Source organism: Ceratina calcarata, unplaced genomic scaffold, assembly GCF_001652005.2.
Source record: "Ceratina calcarata isolate Rehan_Ccalc_2016 unplaced genomic scaffold, ASM165200v1 scaffold97.2, whole genome shotgun sequence".
Classification (NCBI taxonomy): Eukaryota; Metazoa; Arthropoda; class Insecta; order Hymenoptera; family Apidae; genus Ceratina; species Ceratina calcarata.
This window is the reverse complement of record NW_017181113.1, coordinates 1037745-1062477: the sequence shown is the minus strand read 5'-3', so window position 1 is coordinate 1062477 and position 24733 is coordinate 1037745. Positions and strand designations below refer to the sequence as shown.

At 43.8% G+C, this 24733-nt stretch overlaps 1 protein-coding gene across 16 annotated transcripts in view; it reads left to right on the top strand.

Moving 5' to 3' along the window:
• The window catches only part of LOC108631876 (collagen alpha chain CG42342), an 82534-nt gene that overhangs the window by 44439 nt on the left and 13362 nt on the right, over positions 1–24733 (top strand). For 9 of the 16 annotated variants that reach the window (XM_026819230.1, XM_026819226.1, XM_026819221.1 and 6 more), the window contains 9 exons: positions 15331–15410; positions 16140–16175; positions 17683–17718; positions 18936–19007; positions 20260–20346; positions 21126–21179; positions 22798–22977; positions 23357–23459; positions 23978–24066. In XM_026819230.1, coding sequence (XP_026675031.1) covers positions 15331–15410; positions 16140–16175; positions 17683–17718; positions 18936–19007; positions 20260–20346; positions 21126–21179; positions 22798–22977; positions 23357–23459; positions 23978–24066 — 737 coding nt within the window. Of the gene's footprint in view, positions 1–15330; positions 15411–16139; positions 16176–16916; positions 16953–17682; positions 17719–18935; positions 19008–20259; positions 20347–21125; positions 21180–22797; positions 22978–23356; positions 23460–23977; positions 24067–24733 lie in introns of all 16 variants that reach the window. The other 7 variants (XM_026819219.1, XM_026819223.1, XM_026819224.1 and 4 more) reach the window with 7 other exon arrangements.

Genomic DNA, 24733 nt, shown 5'->3' with positions numbered 1-24733 from the left:
TTATTAGCAATGTTCTTCCGACGTCTGATTTCTTTTAAAAAAATGCGTTTCTAATGTGCATAAATTTTTGGGATTGACTGTATAGCCAATACATCCTTAAGTACGCATTCAAGTTGGACAAATAGCTACGGACATACTGAATTTTGAAAAATAACGGCGCGCAAAGGGAGAAGTAATGATAAAGTTGGACAAAAGAAGAACGAAAACGTAAAATGGAACCAACGCTGGAACGACTTTGCAAGCGAAAATTGTGACATAAAACCGAATGATAACGTGCGCGATGCTGATGTGTTTGCACGTGTAACTGTGCCTGGAATATTATATTGGAGAGACAATTCACGGAACGCATCGTGTCACGGTGTCAGAGCAGTAACAATAGAAATGAATGCGGACTGCTTCACCGAACCGACTACAGTACCGTTATTAAAAACGTGTTTCACGTCTAAAGCTCGCACTGCACAATTTTTTTTTTATGTTCCATTAACAGTTTTCACGTCAAAACTACGAGAGGACTCTCTCCAAAATCAATTTCAGACTAAACACGAACCAATTGTTAACATTTACCGAAAAAAATATACAAAATCTAACGAAGGAACGTTAATTACTGTCTATGTGATGTTTAGTAATAGAAAATTGTAACTAGATAACGGGTACTGTTTAAACGTAGCATCGACTGGTTTAATGATAAGAGGTGGGCAGTCCTTTGGGAGTGAAGCACCGCAAGAATTCAGTTGCCGACGGATGTAAAGCGGTCTCGGTTAAGAGAAAATTTCAACCGCTCTTTTCGTGGAGCGTGTGAAAGGATTTCCAGGAAATGCTCGGTGCCCGGTGTATCCGGTGCAGAGTCTATTTAATGGCAACCTCGAGATTTACCGCGAAGAAGGATGGAATCCTGTGAACATAAAGGACCGTGCGGGAATCAGTACCTCGAAGGGAAGACTCAAAAGTTCTCGAACCATCGATCGGACAATCGGTATAGAACGTGCCTCAACATTATCACATGTTAAATGGCAATTTTAAAAAAATGTTGCAAAAACAGGACCCACAATTATTTAATTAATTTCCAATTTTTTATTTAACGTACTTCGAATGAGTCACGAGGTCCATTAATCGAACGACCATAAAACAGTGTCCCAGATGTCGTGCAACGCCTTAAGTGGGTAATTTTCTTAATATTCCGCGACAGTGCTGATGCATTGGCAGTGCCCCGAGACCAGATGCATGCCAGCGATTCTCGTTCAACGCCAGGAATATACATAATATCGCGACAAGATACCAGGTACCTACCTCTCGCCGTACAATTAAGCCCGGCTGTAAAATAAACGTTTCAAATGGGCAACGTTCGCCAGCGTGTGCACACGGTAGTGTCGCGACGCGCAGGACAGAACGACTCGTTCCTCGCTACCTGCATATCCTATCAGAGATAATTGCTCTATTATACCCGCGCGTTCATAAACTTGAACGAGTAATCGTCCCGGTCGGGCTCGGCGTGATTACGCGCGTTACACGTCGCGAACCAGTGTGTACACGTACATTACTTATGCATGTGCCCCTCGGCAACCGTCTCTGGATACGGTGAAATCTGTCCACCGCCTGGATTAAGCGTTTGGAATTATTAGACGGCGGTAAAGATTAGATAAGAGAACGGAGAGAGTCGTCGATCAAAAAATAATTAATTCTATCGCCACCCGTTTTGTCTTTTATTAAACCTATTTGTACAGCAGATAGCCATGAAATATTTATGAAAATATTAATGGGTCGCCAGTTAATTAAATTTATTCAAGGGACGTAATAAAAAGATTAATTATTAGTGAAATTAATTATGGAACGTTTTGCTGGCCGCGTTTCTCTCAATGTTTTGCTATAATGGTACGCAACAACATACGCAAGACACATTTATCAAAAACAAAGTGAGAGACCGGTTGAAACGGGAGTTTGCAGTCGCGTTCGGTATGTGTAGTGAAAATTTGATTTCGCCCAGGTAAACATCAATAAACAGGGTAAATCGAAACGCATCGGCGTTTCGCGAGGGAAGTCGTGTCGAAATTACGCGTGCCGTTTAGCATCCAATGCGTTTTCAGACGTTTCCAGCGAGAAATAACTCGAAAGCGAATATGACGAACGGCTAGTTTTCGTTAATACCCTCCACCTTCCCCCCCAGAACCCCTCGCTTGTTTTTCCTATCGTCCAGCTCTTTTTTAAATTCCATCCAGCTCGGTCCCTGTTTTTTTAGAAAACAACCAAAAGGAGAAAGCATTTTCGCTAGGAGATGAAAGGGCTGGAACTAAAACAGAAACTGAACAGCGTAACACGACGAAACTTCGTTTGCTAATGTTCCTCCAGCATCGACTGGCACACGGTTCGTTTAATGGCTTTAAAAAGCCGTCGTTTATTTTTGTTTTTCACAAAAGCTTCTCCTGGGCGCGGAAAGAGGGTGCCCGGGGTTTGCCGTTCGGTAGAAATTCGCGACACAATAACGATCGCGTCGAAATAATAAGAAACTGGACGCGATCGTTACCGATGCAATTGATTTCACGATTAACGCGCGCTGTCGAGCGAAATCAGGAGGTTTGCCTATTCGTTCAGACGACTATGACCGCTCCAGAGGAGATGCAAATGTAATTGGATTTTCGAGGGAGATCGATGGCGGTCATTCATGGCGGGTTAATTAGGTTTCACTAGTTTCCGCTGCCGAAAATTACGCGGCTGATGTTCTGTCAGCGTTTTCGAAATTCTATAGTCTGACATATTGTCGCGTAACATTCTGCCGCGTATACATACGTAATGTAATAGGTGTGCCGTGGCGCGCGCGCGCGTGTACACAGTTTTATGTACGCGCGTACGTGCCATGTCAAAAGTTCATCAAATTTCCGTAAATCGTTATTTTCTACTCGGTTCTACGAGCCTCTAATAACGATACAATGAAAATTCATAACGTCACGCGATAAACGCGTCCCGTGCAATCAATATCGAGATAAAAAATAAAGGAAAAATCAGCTTACGAAATTCTCGAATTAAACGGTTAAAAACGATTGTAAAACAAATTCGCGTGCGTCAGGCATACGAAATGGAACAGAATTGCTTTATCAGAGACTGGGAAATAAAATCCCTATTAAATTGCAGCTATTGCTGACCGGAACTTTTCAAATAACAACTATCGAAATTAAATATAGTTGGACGAAATTTCATGGGAATCTCTGTGCGAAGCTTTTAACCGAGCTGCCCGATTGTCACTGGGTATCGCGTATCGTTGAACAAGTGTTTGTAGTTACAGATGGATTATAAAAACGATTCCCGGTGTTCACAGAACGCGCGGCACCGTGTAGCTAGGCAATTGGATTTACCGTCCGCGTCGCTGACACAATACGCGTTTCGCTCGTGTATCTACGTACGTATGCATCTACGCCCGTATTCCATGTACTACGTGCGATACATACTTTGGCGCAATCCGGTCCCGCGGTCTTGTAACGCAATAAAACGTACACGGGCGGCGCCGCGACGCTCCGCACGAATTTAGCCGAAATTCACAAAGTGACGCTGATTCCCGTTTGCTTCTGCAGACATTTTATCGCCGCCGCGAAATTATTCCGAAACCTGTAACTTGTTCCCCGCGGCGAGCAATCAGCATAACTGGGGGGGTGGAACGAGCGCACGTTGTGTGGTGTGCGTGTCCGGTGCCGCGGGAGGGCCGGGGACAGCGGGGCCAGCAGCGTCGCGCTCGGCGCTCCTCGTCTAATTGCAAATGCGAATTTCTATGGGAGCAACCCGCGGAATTTCGGAAACGGACGACAGTACTAATTTCGCGGAAATACATAACCGTTAAATTGTCGGGATGATAAATACGCGACGGTTAACACGGTATTTTCGAGCCCCGCGCCATTCATACCGTGCCGTTTGACCAATGCTAATGGTGGCTACATTCATCCGCGAAAAACAGTTGTTTTTAGCTCCGTCGCGTGACGTTCTATTTCCCTGTTGATCCTACGATAATTACTCGTCATTGAATTTTTCCAACGCCCCCGACGACGTCAAGGCCGTGTTTGAAAAGTCGAGCTGAGAGTTTTTTTTTTTTTAAAGTACACGAAATTCGGGGATGCATTCGATTGTGTGAATAAAACCGGGATGTTTGCGTCGCCGATGTCACCTGCGGCGTGTATCATACACCGACGCATCCGAGTGTTTAAATAGAAGAACGATTCAAGCGAAGCGTGTGCATTCGCACAAAAGGAACGGCTGCCGCTCAGTTTCGTACCGTCTAATCGCGTGTAATAGCATTCGCAAATGTTTGCGCATATCGATCCATTCTCTCACGACTATTGACACAACCCGGATGATTCAGCGCGCGGCAGCTGCGAATGCCTAGTACGATCTCGTTCTCTTCTTTTATTATCCGATCTTCGTCGAAACTTTATTTTATCTGACGCGAGGTAAGTACGGCCAAGGTTGGACGTCGGAGGGGCATGAAACGATGGCACGCGTGCATAAAAGCTACATGTGTAAACGCATCCCCTTTACTATGCTCATTTTATCCGACGATACTTTACCCTTTCATCGATCATCGTCCACCCTTTCCACGCTGCAATTTAATGCCTATTAAACTCTTGTACCGATCTTTAAAATGAATTGAATTTCTGTTTTAGAAATTCTTCATTTATAAAGTAACAATTTTGTTGTCTTTGGCTTCTGTTCATATTTTTAATATTACGTCGCCATTGGATGAGTGTTATTATTCGAGGCGTCGGGATGAAACAAAAATTGCCTACGCATAGGCTTAGTGGCGCCCGGCCAGAAATACCATCCGTGTGAATTCTGTTAACATATTTTTAACGCGTTCGTTCTACTGTACCGTAGCCTGTTCTACGATGCGCACACGTAACCCGCAACTTTGACAGTTTTACCATGCGAGACGGACGGACCGTCACCAGGGGACGACCACGGCATTATGAGCGTTCGGGGCGTCACGCTGTTTTGTATTTAAATTCCACGGATACTTTAACGCCCACTTGCTATTCGGTAGCCTCGCGCTGCTCTTTTACCTCTTTTTGTGACCACCGTTAACATCGCTAATACTTTTCTATCCCAACACATCTCATCGACTCCCATCCGTTTCTCAAGCTTATAAATATTTTTACTATGCAATTATTATGCTGAACTGTTCAGTTCATTGTAAAACTTGTTTTATGAGATACGTTTTGCAAAGTAAAATTAGAAAAGGATTATACTGATTCTCATTGAATAGCTTGATTTCATAAGGAACATATAGTGGTTCATGCATATTAAGAACCCACCTCACCCACACTTAACAAAGCTTATAATAGTAGAATACTATGCAATTATTATACTGCATTGTTCAGTTAATCGTAAAATTTGTTTGATAAAAAGCAACTCGTAAAGTAGAATTGAGAAGAGATTATATTAATGATTCCTATTGAACATACTTGATTTCCTGAACGTGTAGGAATTCAGAAAGATTAAGATCGATTCAACTATCCACACCCACGGCGTTGTAAGCTATTGACAGGAATTTCACTAACGACGTGTCGCAAGCAGCGACATGGCACGCGCAATCGATCCCTTTGACCGAGTTGCAGCCCTTGACTACAGTTTCCGGCAATGCGCCGCGCGGCGGACCTTTAGGTCACTCGCGTTATGATGAATAGGCGTTGCGATACAGGAAACTGCTCAAAGGAAAGCGTTGCGGCCGTTGATTTGCTATTCTCAAGTTATTCCCCCTTCGACGTCGTTTATTCCCGATTGTGTTTGACCTGAGAGTTACCGACCCGTGTACCTTTACACATACATGCATTTCGACTCGCATTGCGCTTTCACTGTACACCACATTAACTTCAAACGATGTACTTAATTGTATAAAGTGGAAATTTCATCGTCTTCTATTTCGCATTATCACATTATTTTTGATTCTCGTTACAAAAGGGTGAAATTCGACAAGAATTAAGATGATCTTTTTATTTTTATTACTTCGGCATCAGTCATAAGTTACTAAATAGGCACGACGGAAATGTATAAACATAGCGCAGTAGAAGGTGTGGATGTTTCATGTTTCTTCGACAAGCACACAGACAAGTATAGACACCATAGGTACCTCGTTCATTAACCGGTTCTTCGTCAATTCACCTTTCACGTACGTGTTAAAACGAAGAAGAGGAATAACAGAGAATGGGAACAGGTAGAACTGTCAACTTCATCCGACTTTCCTAAACAGAGGAAATCTACGAATGATATACGATATTTCAAATAAAATTTGACTCTGTCTAAAGACAGAAGGTAAAACATTTCCTCTACTAAGTTTAATCTTTGCGATGTAAAATCATGTATGTATTAAGGTCACAATTCTTATCGTTGAGAAATGCAATGACAACAGAGCGATAACTTTTATTGTTAAGTAGATTAAAAGACTGAATGTACGCTACAAGTACGGTGCAACGAGCAAGGGGAACGTGAACGGAGAACGCAATTCAGGCAATATCATTCGGCCAACGAAGTGTATAATAATTCGCACAAATAACTCGCTCGTCTTTCCCAGCTACTCGTCACCGTCTTATTGCTCACGTATATACGCGCATTACCTTTCGCCTCCTTTTTCAGCGCTGACGTATCTTTACTACTCGTTTCTTTCTGCCTCTTTCACAATCTACCATTATGTTCCTCCCCGTCTCCTTTCTTTTTCCTACTTAATAAACGTATCTACCTATCCACTCATCCATCCTCCTCGCGAGTCGAGAACCCGAGACCAAAGTCGACTCAGACTCAGACACATAAATAGTCTCTCCACCTTTCTCCTACCTCTTATCTCTCCTCTCCGTTTTCCTCCTCCTTTTTTGTACCTTTGCTTCTCTCTTCTGCTCGTTGTTCCCCCGTTCTTTGCGAGCTCGTACCCCACCGTCGACGTGTAACTTCACACCCCGTATCATTCATACCTCCCACCCACGCCACGGCCGGATCGTTCCTCCTGCTCTCTCGGCTCTCGGGACTACCGCTATAATGCTCGGTAGGCAGCTTTATCTCGAACTCGTCACAAACAACCCCCCTTCGAGGAACGAAAGCGCCCCGGTGTTCGTGCTAAACGGAACGGAATCGTCGGCGTTTCCACGCGGCGTGCGTGCACGAATCGCTGCTCCTAATTGGGTTCAATGTCATTCCGAAGAAATCCGGGATTAAAATCCTGAGCAGCTCGGGAACAAGCGGGCCCGTGAGACGCGCCGTTCTCCGTTCTCGGAAATGTATTTCATCTTCTCTACTTCATGATATATGATATATTTTATTCCGTATAATGAGCCATCTTGAAATTTGTGGTTTCGTTTCTCTTCTTTTACGACGGAACGTGAAACTTTTAATTGGCCGACGCTTCTTCTGCGGCGCGAAGCGATCAATTTTAATATTCGAGATAAGCTTATTTTAGTTTCAATGTAGATCGTTATTCTTAGGATGAATTTGTTCGGGTTGTATTGCGGAAACGGAAGCTTTAATTATGTACTATGACACGTAAACGAGTAATAAGGCTATTGAACGGTTCAACAAAGCGCAGTATTATCAGCAAATTTGTTTCCCCGATTATGTACAGTTTCCCGTTCTGTATAACATAATCGAGCCGTGGAAAACAGGCGTGTAATCCAGCGATCCGAGCTACAACACAATGCGCCGCGATAACGAGTTCATCGTCGTTTGTCGACTGTGTAAATCCCAGTGAAAAGAACGAGGAGGGAGAGAGGAAAAAAAGCTCGGTGGTCCCCGCAGGATCTTGTGAAACACGTAGGCGAGGCTCAAGGCGCCTACGTGATTCCGTAGAATTCCGTCGTCCTTCTCGGGTTGGGGAAAAAAAACAAAGAGGGAGAGAAGTTTAAAAGGAGGTCGCCGGGAGTGGGCAACTGTTCAAAAATTTATGACGTCTAGAAATCATGTAGCCAATATGACGTGGCGTCATTTGCGCTGTGCTTCCGGCCGGGGGATTAAGAATCAGCGTCCTTCAACTTTTCTACCTCTGGTACGAGGATCCAGTTAAGAATAGTATTTTTCTTATTCAAAATATTTGTCTTCCAAGGATGATAAAAGGGCGGTCCGGAACTGGGTCGCCAAGGTTGAGCGCGACTATCTAGAAAAATTCACGACTTTTGAAATTTATCTGGGCAATAGGACAGGATTGCTCACTACATCGTGTCCCCGGTTGAAGGATTAAGAGATTGCTATTACAACTTCCTTCCTTCATTCTCCCTCCAAGACGAGAGAAGCCAGTTAAAAATGTCATCGCATTTCACCATTAGGAGATTTTCCGATTTGAAACCACTTGACATGCCTCATTTTCAGAATTGTCGAGATAATACTGTTCAAATATATACAAGCGCGTTTCAAAAACGGTTACCAACATTTCTGGGATATTCCTGTAACAAATAATCGAATAATCTATCGAAAATTAATTAAATCGATGAATTCGATCAATCTATATATAAGCGGATTAAGTTTTCACTCAAACGATTTTCCGTGGACGTATCGCGTACACATTGAATTTATATTATGAAATCAGAGTTTAAATAATTGCATTTCGGATGGATTACACTTTTATAGTAAATGAACTAACAGGCGACGCTTCATTAAAATAGAATATTCATCCACAGTTGCTTGGAAAGCGATACGTCAATCATTCCTCCAACAAAATGTTATATTTCTCAGTCAACCGAAACATCTCTTTCCCATGATTTTTAATCTATAATCTCTCCCAGATTTGTAACGAGTCAATGAACAATTTATTCGAAACTTATGAACGGGAATGTACGTATTATGTGGACCGGCAGTAAGTTTCGAGTTGCAGATAGACGACTTATTAAGGAGAAAAAAGCAAGGCGAAGCGAGACACTCGGAGGAAGAACGGGACGTAATAGCGACGAGGCAGAAGAAAGGAGAATGTAGCAGCGCGGCTCCTTATTGTGTCTTGCTTCCCTTCACCGCGTGCGGTCCCGCTATGCTCCTAGAGACCTCCCGCTGAGTGAATCAAGCTCCGGCTTAGAATCGGACCAGAAGGCCCCGCATTCTGTCTCTGCGGCTATAAGTTATACCTTATAACGTTCCTTGCACGTGAATTAATTGAAAACGCTGGCGGGGGTACCGGCCGAACGCGCGACGACAATGCGCTTCGACTTTCCTTTAGAAATTTCACGACTAACGAAACTTTCGTACAATTTCGCACGAAGCATCGGACTCTTCATCCTACTTGCATTGTTTCCTGGCCGAAACACCTGCTCCGATCGAGATTTACGCTTCTTATTTTCCTTACAATTAGCCCGAGAGATTTAACTCCCAGGGATTTGTCTTTCGTTACAGTCGCGGTCCAGGGACGATTTATTTCTGTTACATCGGCGTTTACAGGATTTATTGGCTCGTTTATCTAGTAGGCGTTAAAACGAGTTAAACGCCAGTTCGTAATACAGCATTATTGGGTATTATGGAATTGCCGGGTAAACGGTAACGTGCATTATTTGTCGGTAATTACTGGTTTGTCGTTATCGGGAAGATACATTTGGCCACGTACGGTCGACCGGCATTATCAGTGTTATCCGCTCCTACGGGAATTCGTTAATTCCCTCTTACCGCAACGCAACGCAACGCGGGCTCGTTCGAGTGAATTGCCTATGCTACTGCGATTCGTCCCGCCTCGGTAAAACCAACCACCGAACGCGGACCCCGTGGAAATCGAATCGCGGACCACACGCACGCACACAGCCCCGTCTCACGGTCGTATTAAGCCCGTCCGTGGAACGTCAGAAGGCGAGTCCGTCTCCCAAGTACTCTTATATCTTCCCTCGATAAACCGCTTAATGGATATATTATGCGGCCGACATCCGTATAAGAAGTGGTAGCAGGTGATATCGAGTGTAGAGAACGCGCGCCTGTTCGCAATGTCCTGTCTTACATGCTTCTTGTACGACCGTTTAAAAGCGTTAACGGTGCAACTCTAGTCTCCGCTCGGTTAGTATGAATATTGTTTAAAGTCTACTATTAATCGTGTAAACGTTGTTGTATTCCGTGGAGGTGATGTTTATTATATTCAATAAGAATCTACCCCGGACGGAAATTTATGCGAGTTTTATTAACTCGGTACAGTGATAATGAACTCGGTAGATTTTACGAAGAGCTTCGTGACTTTTAGACTAGACAGAAGGAACTTTCTCTCTAACAAGTTTTAGAAAAGTACGTATATATATACTCTCGGAAAGAACAGTGGAGGGGGCTTAGTAAGGTGGTCGAAGATTGAAAATGATGCAGAGTACAAAGTGGAGTTGGATGTTGACAGGATGAGTTGTATTTAAAGGGCCTTATGAGGTCATCAGGGTTTGGAATAGTTGAACCGAGTATCTATGTTTGTTTCGGATGGCATACAACTACGTTTAAAACGATTCAATATTTTCAATTAAAAGTTTCAATTAAAAAATTGTTGTACCGTTTATTGACTCGTACTACTAATTTCAACGATTCGTTCTACTGAAATTACTGTACGACGTTCTGTCTAACATTGTATCCATGAATATTTGGACAAGAATTAGACCATCAGTCGTGGAAGACATTTAGTTATTAATGTCGAGTGAAGTTCGAGTAAAGTGGAGCCAATAGCTGTACAATGTGAACATAATGATGCTCGGTCGTATAGACACTGCAGAGGCTCCGGCGTCTCTGAAATTCCTAATCAAACTTTCTCTCGCAAGGACCGGGAAAGTTGCCGGTTCCGTAGCGGAGCGACGTCTAACAAATAGGTATCGCGTTCTGACTTAGACATTTATCTACATGACAAAGTGGAATAATCCCGTGTTTTGAATGTCTCCCGGCGCCGATATCGAAACTTGATTTAAACTTTGCCATGTTATATATCGTCCACGGTCCAACTCCCCGACCAGCCATTTTACAAATTTTCAAATGACACATGGCGCTAGCTAGTTCTCTGGTTTTAGTAGAAAATCAATCGATATCGAAGGTTCAGAGAATAAAACAAAAAACGCAGTGATGATAAAAATATTCCGAATATAAATTCCTAATAACGGGCGATTCGACGCGATCTCGATAAAGTCGTCCGTTCGATGGTGGCAAGGCATTCCACGTAGGGCAAGCGTGATTTACAATAGGCGAAGGATTACCTTTGGGCATGCGTGTGCGAATAAGGGGGGAACGAAGAAGGGGAAAAAGAGCATCTCTCTGTGCGGGAGCACGAAACGGTCTGAGAACGAAGCGCGCGTGCAGGATACACCAGGGAGTACCGATTACGTATCTCAATCATGGAAAACTACCGGGGCGGGAGTCGAACCTGTGGGTCCAGTATAACCGTACTGGCCCGCGGCCGCAACATGTGAGGTCCCTAGCTCGCCTGCTGCTTTCCTTTGCCCTGCCTTAACATTATTATACTTAACTTACCTTCCGCCACCCCGTCTTCTTTCTTCCTTTCAGTGATTCTCAGTTGCAACGGATTTTCGTTGATACAAAGCGAATCCAGAAATCACGGGAAATTTCGACTCACTATTTGTGAAATATTTCTATTATTAAAAAACTGTTTGTATCAGATGATTGAATTAAGCATAAAAAGTGATTTCTCTCTTTTTTTTAAAAGTCCACCATTTTTTGTTGTCCGTATTAGCTGTCTGATCTCTACTGGAAATCCAGTCGTGTCTACTCAATTTGTCCGAACATTCGTCAGAGTCGTAGAACGTACTATAATGGAGTCTCGATTCAATTCACTGAAAGCGGATTACTCGTGTTGTGGATGACCTAAAACCTGTCTCTGAATTTCGGAGACCGAAACTCGCGTTAAAAAAAAAATGTTGCTCGCAGAAATGGAAAAAAAATATTCGATCGAACAGCACGAGGAATGGACGTCCTATTTCATTGGAATATTTCCTCAGATTCGTACAGATAAAAAGAATTCCATGCAGCGGGACGAGAATTTGATAGAGAGAAGTCAGCGGACGAGATCTGACGTTAATTCTAAGACCGTTTTGTCGACGGTAACAGCGTTTTCTTAATTGCTCTGGTATTGTGTTTGACCAAAAGCCGACGAACTAAATAGAATAGGTAGACTCAAAGCAAACGATCCGTGCGCGCCGCCGCCGGTTTGGTCACCCTTGGTAAATTACATACAAGAATAGCAAATCCGGGAGACCTGCGAGGTATTGAATAATAGAGCAACAGGACGGTAATTCCGTCGGGAGTGAGTAACGATCAATCGGCGGGTCCCGTCGTCGCGTTCAAAGCGCCGCCAAAGGATCGCCGGAAAAGTTCTTTGTATTGGTCGCTCATTTTCTGGCTGCCTGGAGCTATTCTGTAAACGAAAACGAAACGTCCTTAGCGCGCATGTGTCCGCTGTTCGTCGCCCGTCTTAGTCCCTTGCCCTCGGAACGCTGCCAAAGCGTCGCGTTAATCTCGCTCTTATTCGCGCGAAAGACTTTCACGCGGAGGGTCGGCCGAGTTCCCCTCGCGGACAGAGGGAATGTTCCTGCGGGAACAACCATTCCAGGCGAGCGGAACAGAGCGGCGCGGAGGTGTAAAGCACTGTGCAGTTTTATTGTAGGTACACGGGATCGCACCGCGCCGTACTGCACCGTCCGGGAAGTGTATTTTCGTCTGTCGTGTCTAGACTCGCCAAAGGTTCCTTTCCTCCTCCTCTTTCCTCTCTCTCCCTCGCGGATCCGACGTTCTGCTCGCGTTTCCTTCTCGCGTTGCACGTTACTCCCATAGGTGAGGACGTACAACTCCGGTCGACTTCAACCCCGGGACCGATCCGTCTTCCCGCGCGTACCGCGCCGCGCGATCTTAAAGCCGGAAATAGTAGATGTACACTCCGGTTCTCTCTCTTTCTCTCTCTCTCCGCTGCACCACCGGTAGAGAAACTTGCAGCGCAAACGGATAATGTATATGTACACATAGGAACGAGGTATATACCGCGGGAGGAGCGATCAAGCCGCGCCGCTGCTATTCCGCTTTTTCGTACAACTTTCCTCGTTACTCTCCGAATTTCGTGGAGTACACTTGCCGGTTCTACTCGTCATTTGTGGTTCGAACAGAAAGGACTCTAAGGAGAAGGAAACTTACTATGGCCGAGAGCAACGAAGTGAAAGAGGCAAAGGAAGAGGAATGGCTAGAGTAGGAGGAGGCGACCGAGCGAAATGGAATATATGTATAGAAAACGGGAGGGGGCTGTGGTGACGGGGTATAACGGAGGGAAATAGTTGCGCGACTTTTTCTCTGTTCCAGTTAGTTTAGCTTATTTAGTTTCCTCGTGAGTACGGCGATCGATTGCCTTGATTCTCCATGATCATCCATGTCGAAGGCCTGCTGCTACTCTCCGTCCTCCTATCCCCGTTCCTCTTCATCTTCCGTAGCCCCTTTAAAGATCCTGCTCTCCATCGTGGCTCTCTGTTCTACTTATTTTTCTTACTGCCTACCGTGCTTGTAATAGCGTAGGGTATCAAACAGATGTCTTCATTGCCTCCTTTTGCGTACGTCGTACGTCGTTGATGATAATCCTATGTACGATGGGCGGATGCGATGCTCCCGAGGACCAACGTATCATTTCTTTTTTAATGTCGCGCTTCTAGATTTATCTTATTTCTACGCTTATCTTTTTCTTTTTGCTTACGTTTTTCACCACGAGGGAGGAAGTGTTTTAAGGAGGCGATGATTAAAGCACCGACAGCTGTTGAGGATTCACGTGGCTAATCCGTAACATCGATTGTTTTCACAAGATTAGAATTAGACAACATTCCACATTTATTATTCTTTTTTTATTACTGGTTCTATTAGTGTAAAGAATCTCTCCCTATCGAAATCGTTTTGCATATCGATCACCGCATGGTTACACGTATATGTGGATTCTCGATAAAAGTTTATTCCTTGTAGAAAATTGTACAGCGAAGTTTATCGGGCCACGCCTCGCCGCGCCGGGGAGAATTGTTTTCAAGTCCCCTTAATATCTGCCAATATCAACCCTCGAACTTTCCTTGTTAGCACGTTTCTTATTTCATCTCTACCTCTCTCGTCAGCTGGCGGAGAGATTTATATTCTTGCCCCGAATTGTAAAAAGTTCACGAAAGTTGCTTCACGCCCGGCTAATATTGCTCATTCCGACCTCTTCTATGTTTTGCTCCCCCGCCTCACTCTCTCCCGACTTCCTTTTCTTTTTCGCCCTCGTACCTTTCCCTTGTTCATTTCGTTTCCTCCGCGGTATACAACGCCCGCGTTAAAATAGCGTTAATGAAAAGTGCTCCGATAAAAAAGGAAACGACGGCGGAATGGCGATAGGATCGTTGCGTTGGCCGTTTATGATATAAATGAGGAGAGCGTGAGGAAAGTTGAACGGGCCGATTGGAAAACTTGTATCATCGAGAGCGTTAAAAGCGTTCGGGACAAATTTTTCCCCGGCTCGTCCGTATTGAGCGTTACGGAACGCTTTTATACGGGAATGCGTTTAGGGCAAACCTCGTTAGTCGACAGACGCGACGCGACGCGACGGCACGACGCCGTCGACGACGACGACGACGACGACGACGACGACGACGACGACGACGACGACGACGACGACGACGACGACGACGACGACGACGACGACGACGACGACGACGACGACGACGACGACGACGACGACGACGACGACGACGACGACGTCGTTGGACGTAAAGCGTCACCCGAAAATTACGTGCACAGCGTTCCGTGGATCGATTGGTATCGTGTTGCATAACTGTACGGCACGGCTGACTACGGCAAGTTTCGTAAATATCCTTTAACGCAGGACACCAAGTGGAAAAATAACTTCGTTCCAAGTCCCATCTAACGGTTGTTCCGGCGCTTGCATCTATCGTTACTGTAGCCTCCCAGTCTCTCTCACGGACTGCGCGCCGCTCACAGCTTCGAAAACTCATTTCCACCCTTCTGTCCCCGAGTTCCTATTGCCCTACCGTGTTTTTCGTTTAACGTCCTCTTTTCCTACGTAACATAGAACTTTCCATCGACGACGCGACGACGCTCTGATCTCGACGGGGACTGGTTATAACGTAATACGTAATTAATGCGGTTTATGAGAAACATCTTCTACCCCTCCGAGACATCTTCTTTTAACTTGCGAGAGAGATATAAAATCATTTTGATTTCATTCTTGAAAGCTTGATAAGATTCAACGTGTCTTTGAAGGCTTTGAATGAAAAACGCATAAAGTCGGCTTGCGATCAACTAGCGTCTTCTTTTCTTTTGTCATGTTTCAAAATCACATTTTGTCGTCTGAGTAGCTTTATAACGATAGTCAGTGAAGTGTGTTTACAAGTATCGATTTATCGTTTGTTTCAGGTCCTCCCGGAGAGCCAGGTCCTCCTGGAAGGAAGGGGAAAAAGGGGAAAAAGGGTGACCCCGGGGTACCTGGCCCGCAGGTGAGTAGATCCGTTCCACTGTGACGGTACCCGACCCCAATCCTTTCTCCCGTAGCGCTCGCACGTGCGGAGTGTGTTTGTACGTGTCTCGGAGTGTAGTTTCGAAGCATGATGTAGTTGCTAACGATACGTATGCAATCTAGCCGAATTCTCGTAGCTACCGGTACATAGTACGGTTTATACAAGTGCGCGCGCGCGCATCGCGGCTATTTTCGATCGAACATACAACCGTGACACGTCTTTACGACACAGAGGACCGAAATTGTGGCACACAACGCCTAGTTACTGAACTTGTAAACGGATTACTCGAAACAGATTTCAGAACAATTTTATTCGTTGCACAGAATTCCCTTTAAACTTTCCGAACGTTCTTTTAAAGTGGAAAATCGAGGAAAGAAATAATGTAGACATTACCTTGATTTAGATCGGTCTCATATAACTTGCATACTCTGTATGCAAATGAGGCATTAATGAGCTACGATCGACGATCATTTTGATAACTGATGTTCAGATAATTCAGGCGTGTACAGGTAAACGTGAATCAGGCCGTTTAACCGATTGCATTCAATGCGTTCGGATAATTAATGCAATCGCTAACATTGATAATCGCGTACATCCGAGCATAATAATAATAATAATAATAACGAGTCGCTTTTGCATGATACGCGGGAGTACCTAACCCCTGTATTCTGTAAAGGAGTTTTTAATTTTTTATATCCCTTCTTACAGGGTCTGACCGGGGTACCGGGCAAGAACGGTTTTCCGGTATATTATTTTTTATTTTCTCTCCATTCTTCTGTCACACATTGCCTGTCTGTTCTCTTTTACATCTCCGGTTTCTTCTACATTCCCGGTTATGCGCTGTCCCTCACGTTTCTACGTAACACCGTACTAAATCGCATTTTCTTCTATTTGTATTTTAACGCGTGCTCCTCTCTTCCTCTCTCTCTCTCTAACTCTCTCTTTCTCTGCGTTTCTTTCCGTCACACTTTTTGGTTCATCGAGCCAGCTTTCCTTTTGAACAACGACCTTCTATCTGGTACACTCGTTTCCGACCGAAAATTTAATTTTACCACGTCCATCACGAAATTGAATTTTAATATTTGGCTTCGAACACTGATGCTTTCATCGAGCCGAGGCAGACGCAAAAATTCAGAGGGTATACTGTTTCTCGAATGCCATTCAGAAAATTTAACGATGGGCATTCACACGGCAGCTTCCCCGATATAGCCGTCCCGTAAACTCGGCCAGGCGTTAAAATTTATACGTCCGAGCCGCGGCCTTCCCTTCGAACAAATTGACATGAACCTGAGAAAAACCAGGAACGAGCCTATCGCGAAAGCTGCCGCACTATATTGCAACACTCGATCGACGACTCTATCTGTCCCGCATATGTATATACATACACATAATAATAATAACGAGTCGCTTTTGCATGATACGCGGGAGTACCTAACCCCTGTATTCTGTAAAGGAGTTTTTAATTTTTTATATCCCTTCTTACAGGGTCTGACCGGGGTACCGGGCAAGAACGGTTTTCCGGTATATTATTTTTTATTTTCTCTCCATTCTTCTGTCACACATTGCCTGTCTGTTCTCTTTTACATCTCCGGTTTCTTCTACATTCCCGGTTATGCGCTGTCCCTCACGTTTCTACGTAACACCGTACTAAATCGCATTTTCTTCTATTTGTATTTTAACGCGTGCTCCTCTCTTCCTCTCTCTCTCTCTAACTCTCTCTTTCTCTGCGTTTCTTTCCGTCACACTTTTTGGTTCATCGAGCCAGCTTTCCTTTTGAACAACGACCTTCTATCTGGTACACTCGTTTCCGACCGAAAATTTAATTTTACCACGTCCATCACGAAATTGAATTTTAATATTTGGCTTCGAACACTGATGCTTTCATCGAGCCGAGGCAGACGCAAAAATTCAGAGGGTATACTGTTTCTCGAATGCCATTCAGAAAATTTAACGATGGGCATTCACACGGCAGCTTCCCCGATATAGCCGTCCCGTAAACTCGGCCAGGCGTTAAAATTTATACGTCCGAGCCGCGGCCTTCCCTTCGAACAAATTGACATGAACCTGAGAAAAACCAGGAACGAGCCTATCGCGAAAGCTGCCGCACTATATTGCAACACTCGATCGACGACTCTATCTGTCCCGCATATGTATATACATACACAGCATCGCAAGGAATGATATTTTTTCTCATCTTTCTTTGTCCCCTCGCTCGACCGATTATCCGAGACTCAACACCGTGTTTTTTCAGGGTCCTATTGGGTTAGATGGACCGAAAGGTGAGAAGGTAAGTGCACGTGCAATTTACTCATCTCATAATCGCGATCATTCTAATAAATCGGCAACGATGAAAAAAAGAATAAATTGATTTAAAGAAATCCTACAGAGACCGGAGGGCCATGATCAATTATTATCATAGCTGTATCAGTATAACGCTGCACGTGTTAATCACGTAGCGAGCATCATTAGCGATTAAATTGAGCTGTTTATCATCACACGATTAAATATAAACCTATGTGCAAAGCAGAGCAAATAATTAGCAAACAAACAGAGGCGAAGTTAATAATTATATATTTTTATCGCGATCGTTTTCCAATTGAATTGTCGCGTCTGTAATTAATTAAATTTGGATACCGCGCATTAAAATGTGATTATTTCTTGGTACATAACGCGAGTTTTTGTCATATAAATGCAGGACGCGTGATACGGGGATTCGGTGGGCGGGTATAGTGCGAACCAATGTATACCGCGCGCGGATAGGAAAAAAGAAGAGTAAAAGAGAGAAATGGAAGAGGGAGGTGAGGGAGTATGAGTGCATTGCAAATATCACGCGATATTTGTTCTGTCGATGGTGGTCTGGTTGAAAGAATTTTCGATCGGCTCACGCGAGAACTGGTCTCTTCGGCGTACACAGATACGTCTTGCGTACACGTATATGCATGATGTGTACGCGCGTGTGTGTGTGTGTAATACCTGCTGTCCGTTTGCGTTCGACTCGAATGCGTATACGTAGCTGATATAGCTGCTAGTGGACAAAGTGTGCTCTTAACTGTAGTTGCATCTAATGTTCCCGGATGGTTTTTTTTTGTATGTACATACTTACATATATTTGAAGAATGAACGGTCCGTGTCCGTCGCCCGGACCGGCTTTCTTAGAACTCGATCGATTGTTCAAGTGTAGGATACAGAAGCAATTGTTTGAGGAAACCATAAAATATTGGGTTAATATTATTAGACGTTACCGTTGTGACCACCGCGGTACAGCTTGTATCTCTGGTCTCGATACACACAGTCAACTTCGATCTCCTTCCAAGATGATTTCTCTATTAATCTGAATTTATCCGCTAGAAAATTTCCAAATCTACTCGAGATCAATTAAATATTAGCATAACTGGAAATGGAATCACTTTTAAATTCGTCAGAACGTCACAAATTCATTTTTCATCTTAATGTATTTTATGGGCACAGTCTTTCATTGAATACAAAGATGCGTTTCGTTTACAGGGTCGAGATGGAGACAAGGGGCAGAAAGGCGAGCTGGGAAGTCCGGGCTTTGACGTATTTTCTGCAGTAAAGGTATCTAGCTAAATTAGCTTGAAACGAAGTTCACGAGCGCTCTTTATGCAGTTAGAAAAAGTAAGTGCGTCGTTCTCCTTTGTGGAAAATTAGTACGCGAACTTCCCCACCGATAATGGTAACTACCAGAAAGAGTCGAGAAGAGAAATAATAAATTATAAGGCCCCCAAAGGATGAGAACAACGTGCATATTTTCTTTGGCATAAAGCGTACAGTTATTCTCGTGCATCTGGTGTTACTGGCAATGAGGAAAGCGTACGTTTTAATCAGAGGGTATTAATACACCTCTCTCGTTGACTCGCAATATAATTATTTTTCACCGTCATTAATTGCATTGTTTCCGTTATAAAGTAGCCATTCTCTTTGGCAGTATCGTGTGCGACAGAATCAAAAGGAAACGCGCGATACGTTTTTACTATTTATTCTACAGTGTTTACTTACTGGAATATGCATTATTTCATTGCGAAGGGAGAGTTCAATTCTTTATTATTGCGACATCGTTATTAATTATAGTTTACATTTCGAGTGACGAAATGTTTAAACTAGAGCCTCCTCGTATTAATTAATACGTATTTAATCGACGGTATATTATCACAGAAAACGAAACAGTACGGTTTCTGATTGAAATTACATCTCGGTTGTGCGTAATCAAAGTAACATTTGCCAGGCACTTTCTATAAACTTCTGAACAGTGAATCTCGATGTTTCTCGTTAGCTCGATCGAGGACACCGGCTTCGTTCCTAACGCTTAATTGACACTTGCTAATGTTCGTCTATGCCCGTCACTTGCGAAACGGAGATGGGACGAAGCAATTTATAATAACACGTCGCGCTGAAATACGCGTGGGTACGTTTAAAGGAAATCGAAGCTGCGTTCTCGAGTCAAACTACATATTTTATACAAAATCGTATTGATTCGCGCTGTGACGCATATAGCCACGCTGCGATCAAGCATTAATTCAACTGTCAGTTACGATAGAAATTATCCTACCGTGTTACTTTTATATGAGATCAATTCCTGACTGTAATTAAAGTTGGCACGGACCATATATGCAAATGTGCTTGTAATCATCGATCAGGTCTGTCAGTGAACGATTGCATAGTTGAAGATTGTTGATGACTGTCAGATATTCATTAGCGAGGCTTGATGGCAGCGTGGCGAGTGGCGCACTTTTTTATTTTCTCGTCAAACGTTCTTCGATCACCGAATACAGATACAGATTAACAATGTAAACCATCTTTCCGCCTACGGGTCAATGCACAGGGATTAGGGTTAAAGAGGTCGGTGACGACGCTCCGCGGCGGGACACTCGGCTATGCGGAAATCGTCGCTCTGAAGGTAACCGGCCTCTTCTTCGGAAGGCAACACACGGCTAAAGTGTTGCGGTTCAAAAATCTCTTCTCGTCGTCGCTGCTCCCGCTGCTCTCACGTACCCTTTCTCTTCTCTTCTGCTGCTACTACCGTCCCTCCCGGCTCCTTTTCATTTATCCCCGACCGCCGATTGTCGTACCGCCTCCCCGTCCCACCGTCCCTACGTGAAAACCACCAAGTCCGCACTTCGTTCCGTCGTTTGGAATCTATACCCCTCGAGTTTCTCCTAGACGCAATCCCATTTATAGTCGTTGCCTCGTGCGGTGCTTTCGGTGTAGCGTAAATTCGTTGATTCAAAGTGCGGCGACGCCTTCGCCTTGAAGAACATCCGATTTCACCCGGTACCACTTTCAACTTTGGATTTCTTTCCAAGAGAAAAAAAAAAATGAAAACCGTCTCGGAAATTTAACTCGGTATCCTACGTTTTACGTAAGGACGTAAAAAAGTGTGAGGTACTCTTCTAGCGAGACGCGATCGTCGCACTTGGTCGTCTTTGGTTTTTGGTTGGTAATGGTATTTAATTTAAGTTACAGTATTTAGGAGTATCTCTGGGCATGCCTTGGATTCGGAAGAGCAATGAGAAACGAGACATATCGTATACATATACATACATACATATAGATATAGATATACATATCCCGGAGCGATCCGTTTTTAGGTTTTTCCACCTACACCCGTTAAACCCCTCTATGTTTTTTGGTCTGGTAGCGATTTGGTTTTTACCCGTAGTGTTGACCTACTTCTAGGCACTTCAGGAGCAAGGGCATAATATCTCAGCGCAGAGCATCATACAACTGAAAGTAAGTGCGCCTGCTCTTTGGGAGTCCCTCCTACCCCCCCGTGGACCCCGTCCTCCTCCACCTTTTTTGTCATCGATTCACCAGCCATTCGATTTCGTATTTTTCACGTTTGAGAACTACTTGAAGAGTCTCGCGTATTTCAAACACGCCTCGATTCCCACTGGTATAGTACGTTTAACGAGCAAAAAACTACTCGATGCCTACTTCAGAAGTCATAAACACAAGCATTAAGAAAATGAAGAGAAAAATGATCGCCGAATTTCATTTTTATTTAAGATCTATTTAGTGCCACTTCGTCTGCTTGGTGAGTCGAGCAATGGCGTACATAAAGGAAGCTTTGGTGATGACGCTTCGCAAATTAAAACGAGAAACATTCCTTTATGTCTGTTCATTGGGGACAGAAATACAACCCTGCACCTTCTTATTTTACGAACTTCGTAACCAAGTATTATTTCAATCTTTTAAACCTTCTTCCTCAGGGCCGTGTAGGGAACGATATCTTTTATTGCGCAATTAGCTAAAAGCTTTCTTTCGATATTAACTGGATTTTATTGACAGTAAGTAGTCATACAGGTATTGAACCATTGAAATTGTCGTCGTTGATGTCGGGAACGTTCGTAGTAACGCGTAAAACTGTAGACACCTCACGAAGTCAATTTACATTTACAGAAATCGAATATGAATATTTAAACCGAATACATATTTGAGTGTGGACAGAGATTGAAGCTTAAAAAAAAAAAGGTAGACGAAGTGCATTTTCCGCATTTAAATTTCAAAACCTTCAGGCTGTACGATTTTTATTCTCGCTGGGGTATAAAAATTGGATCGAAATCGAATTGAATTTTGAACGCGTACCAACGAGGAGACGTTCGAAATGGCGAAAAGAAAACACGGTCCTGTGTTCTCTCTGCATGCCATTTTACCTACGAATCTGTCACGCAAATTCTCAAACGCACCCTTCTTGAAGGCAAAGTGCCCGAAAGCACGTGCGTATATCGCATGTTTTCTTCTACCTTATGAATTGTAATAAAAGTTGACTTTTTTTTATAGACTTACTAATACGTCGTGTTCGTCTAGCAGCGAACACGACAAATAGAATGCATGGATATAGAATATGTGTATGAATGCGCGTGTGTGTATATATGTACGTGAACTTTAATACGTATCTGCATCTGATCAAGCTGCGTATTATTCCACATGTGCACGACGATCTCAAGGTTGAAAACTGTGCGCGGAATACATTTTTTCCATTTATTTCCATTATTAATTATGTACATAATCAGAAAGAAAGATTTATGTATCGTTTCCTTATTTAGGAGTAACTTAATTCGTGTCGTGGAAATTCCGTGCACAGTTCTTCCACACGCTTTCTCTCAGTCTCTATCCGCGATCCTATTCCTCCCGCATCTTGTCTTTAATCTCTCTATCATCTTCTCTCCTCTTTCTGTCTTCTGTCTGTCTGTTTGTGTATTTCATCACGGCGACACTTTTCTCCGCTGCTCCTTTCCCGTTTCCTTCCGTCTGTGGCACAAACCGACGAGTACCGAGAGACACTCTTGTCGAGGGCTCTCGCCGGAAGAAAAGCGGTAACGACGTAACACTCTTGGAAACGTAACAGGGAGAGCCGGGCGAACCTGGACCGCCGGGGCCACCCGGTCCTCCGGGCGCCGAAGGTCTTCCTGGACACGAAGGCAGGCAAGGAGTTCCGGGCGACATCGGGCCAGCGGGCGAGAAAGGACCACCAGGACCGATCGGGCCAATCGGTCCTCCTGGCATCCCGGGACTTCCCGGTGCAAAGGTAATGCCGACGCCCGAATCATTTCACGCCGCATCAACATTACACACATCTCCTAAACACCCTTTTCACTCACAATCAGTCACAACTTGACGAATCAGTCCTAAGAACCACCTCATCATTCTATTATTAGATGCAGTATAAAATTTCAGAGTTGTCACTCATGAATAGAATTCATGGCACTGATCGATGGTATTATAATGCGGCGCGTTTAACATAATACCATCAAGTCTGTTTTTACTTTTTGAATTATGAGAATTTCATTATGTTACTTATCTGTGAATACGAGCCCTGCACCAAAAGATCAACTATGACATCTTATCGGATTCATCGATCTTGTTTAGAAGCATGTATTAATTGATGATACATTATTCGTCCGCAGGGTGACCAGGGTGATAAAGGCGAACGAGGTATAACAACGTCTTTGAACGGAGAACTTCAAACTGGAGTATTCGAGGGACCCCCTGGTCCACCAGGACCACCTGGTAGGTATATACGCGGTATAATTTAAATTCCCTCAAGACTGATAGCCAGGCATAATACGTTGAAGCGACATAATAGTACGACCGCATAAAGCGATTTGAATTATGCTCTCGACGGTTTCCGAGTCTACGTCGTATATAATATGTGTCTAGGGTGGATCACTAAAGATTATATACCAGTTTAAATGCCTACGTGCTTATATTTCTGGGATAAATGTATGTAGGTACAACCTTGACAATTAATTAATTCCAATTTATTTATTGCTTTCTTGCTTTGATTAAAAAATTTTATGATTTATTAATTTCGTTTATTTTTCGTTGGAGACATTTCGAGTAAATTTCAAAATATTAAACGATAGTATTCGAGTTTATTAAATTTAATTTCGGTGTGCGTTTCGTGAAAGGATGTTACCGGAGAAATATTAGCGACGTGCATGTGATTTTACCGGAGAGCGAGAGTGCGAATGAGAACAGATGGAGTGTCACGTTTTATTTTATGCACGTGATGTACACGCACACAGGGCCCCAGGGCGAGAAGGGGGAGCCGGGCCCGATGGGACCACCCGGTCTGACGGGAGAAAAGGGTGTCCGGGGTAAGCAAGGGAAGAAGGTAAGCTTCAGCGAGGTCCTCCGGCGAACAACCACCGACCAAATCGACCGTACGAACCATCCCGTCCTCAGCCGATCCACTTCCCCTCAATGCCACGTTCTCGAAAGAAAAATTCTTCCTCCACGTACCACGATCCTCCCCCGATAATCCCCCATTGTGAAAATACCGTACTTCACCAGAGATTCGTTTTCGAATTTAAATCCCCCTCTGATATGTAATGCACGATAAAAGCATATTATTAGCTTATTTTTGGTAACGAGTTGCATGCAAATCTGATCGAACGTACAACGTCGATTTCTCGGAATAAGATAGCGAACATTCTTGGGACGTGAATTAAAATAAGGAATTTAACCGAATTCGAGGCAAACGAAATATTTGCATAATCGAAATCGACGTAAGGTTCAAGATCTAAGTAATGCTACTTCGGTTTATATGAAACGACGCGACAGTTTTATTCACGCTTCACGACACCTGCATGGAAATCACGAAGGAAAGCACATGCACGATCTTATCGGGCACGCATGCGAGCATGCGACACGTATGGCACTACACAATCACCTGCCCCTTTTCATTTAATAAAGTGAAATAAATAGCCGTTAAATTGCATCGTCGTTTCCACGACGATAGACATAGTCAATGTTCTTGCTGGTATTAAGACAAGTGCTGT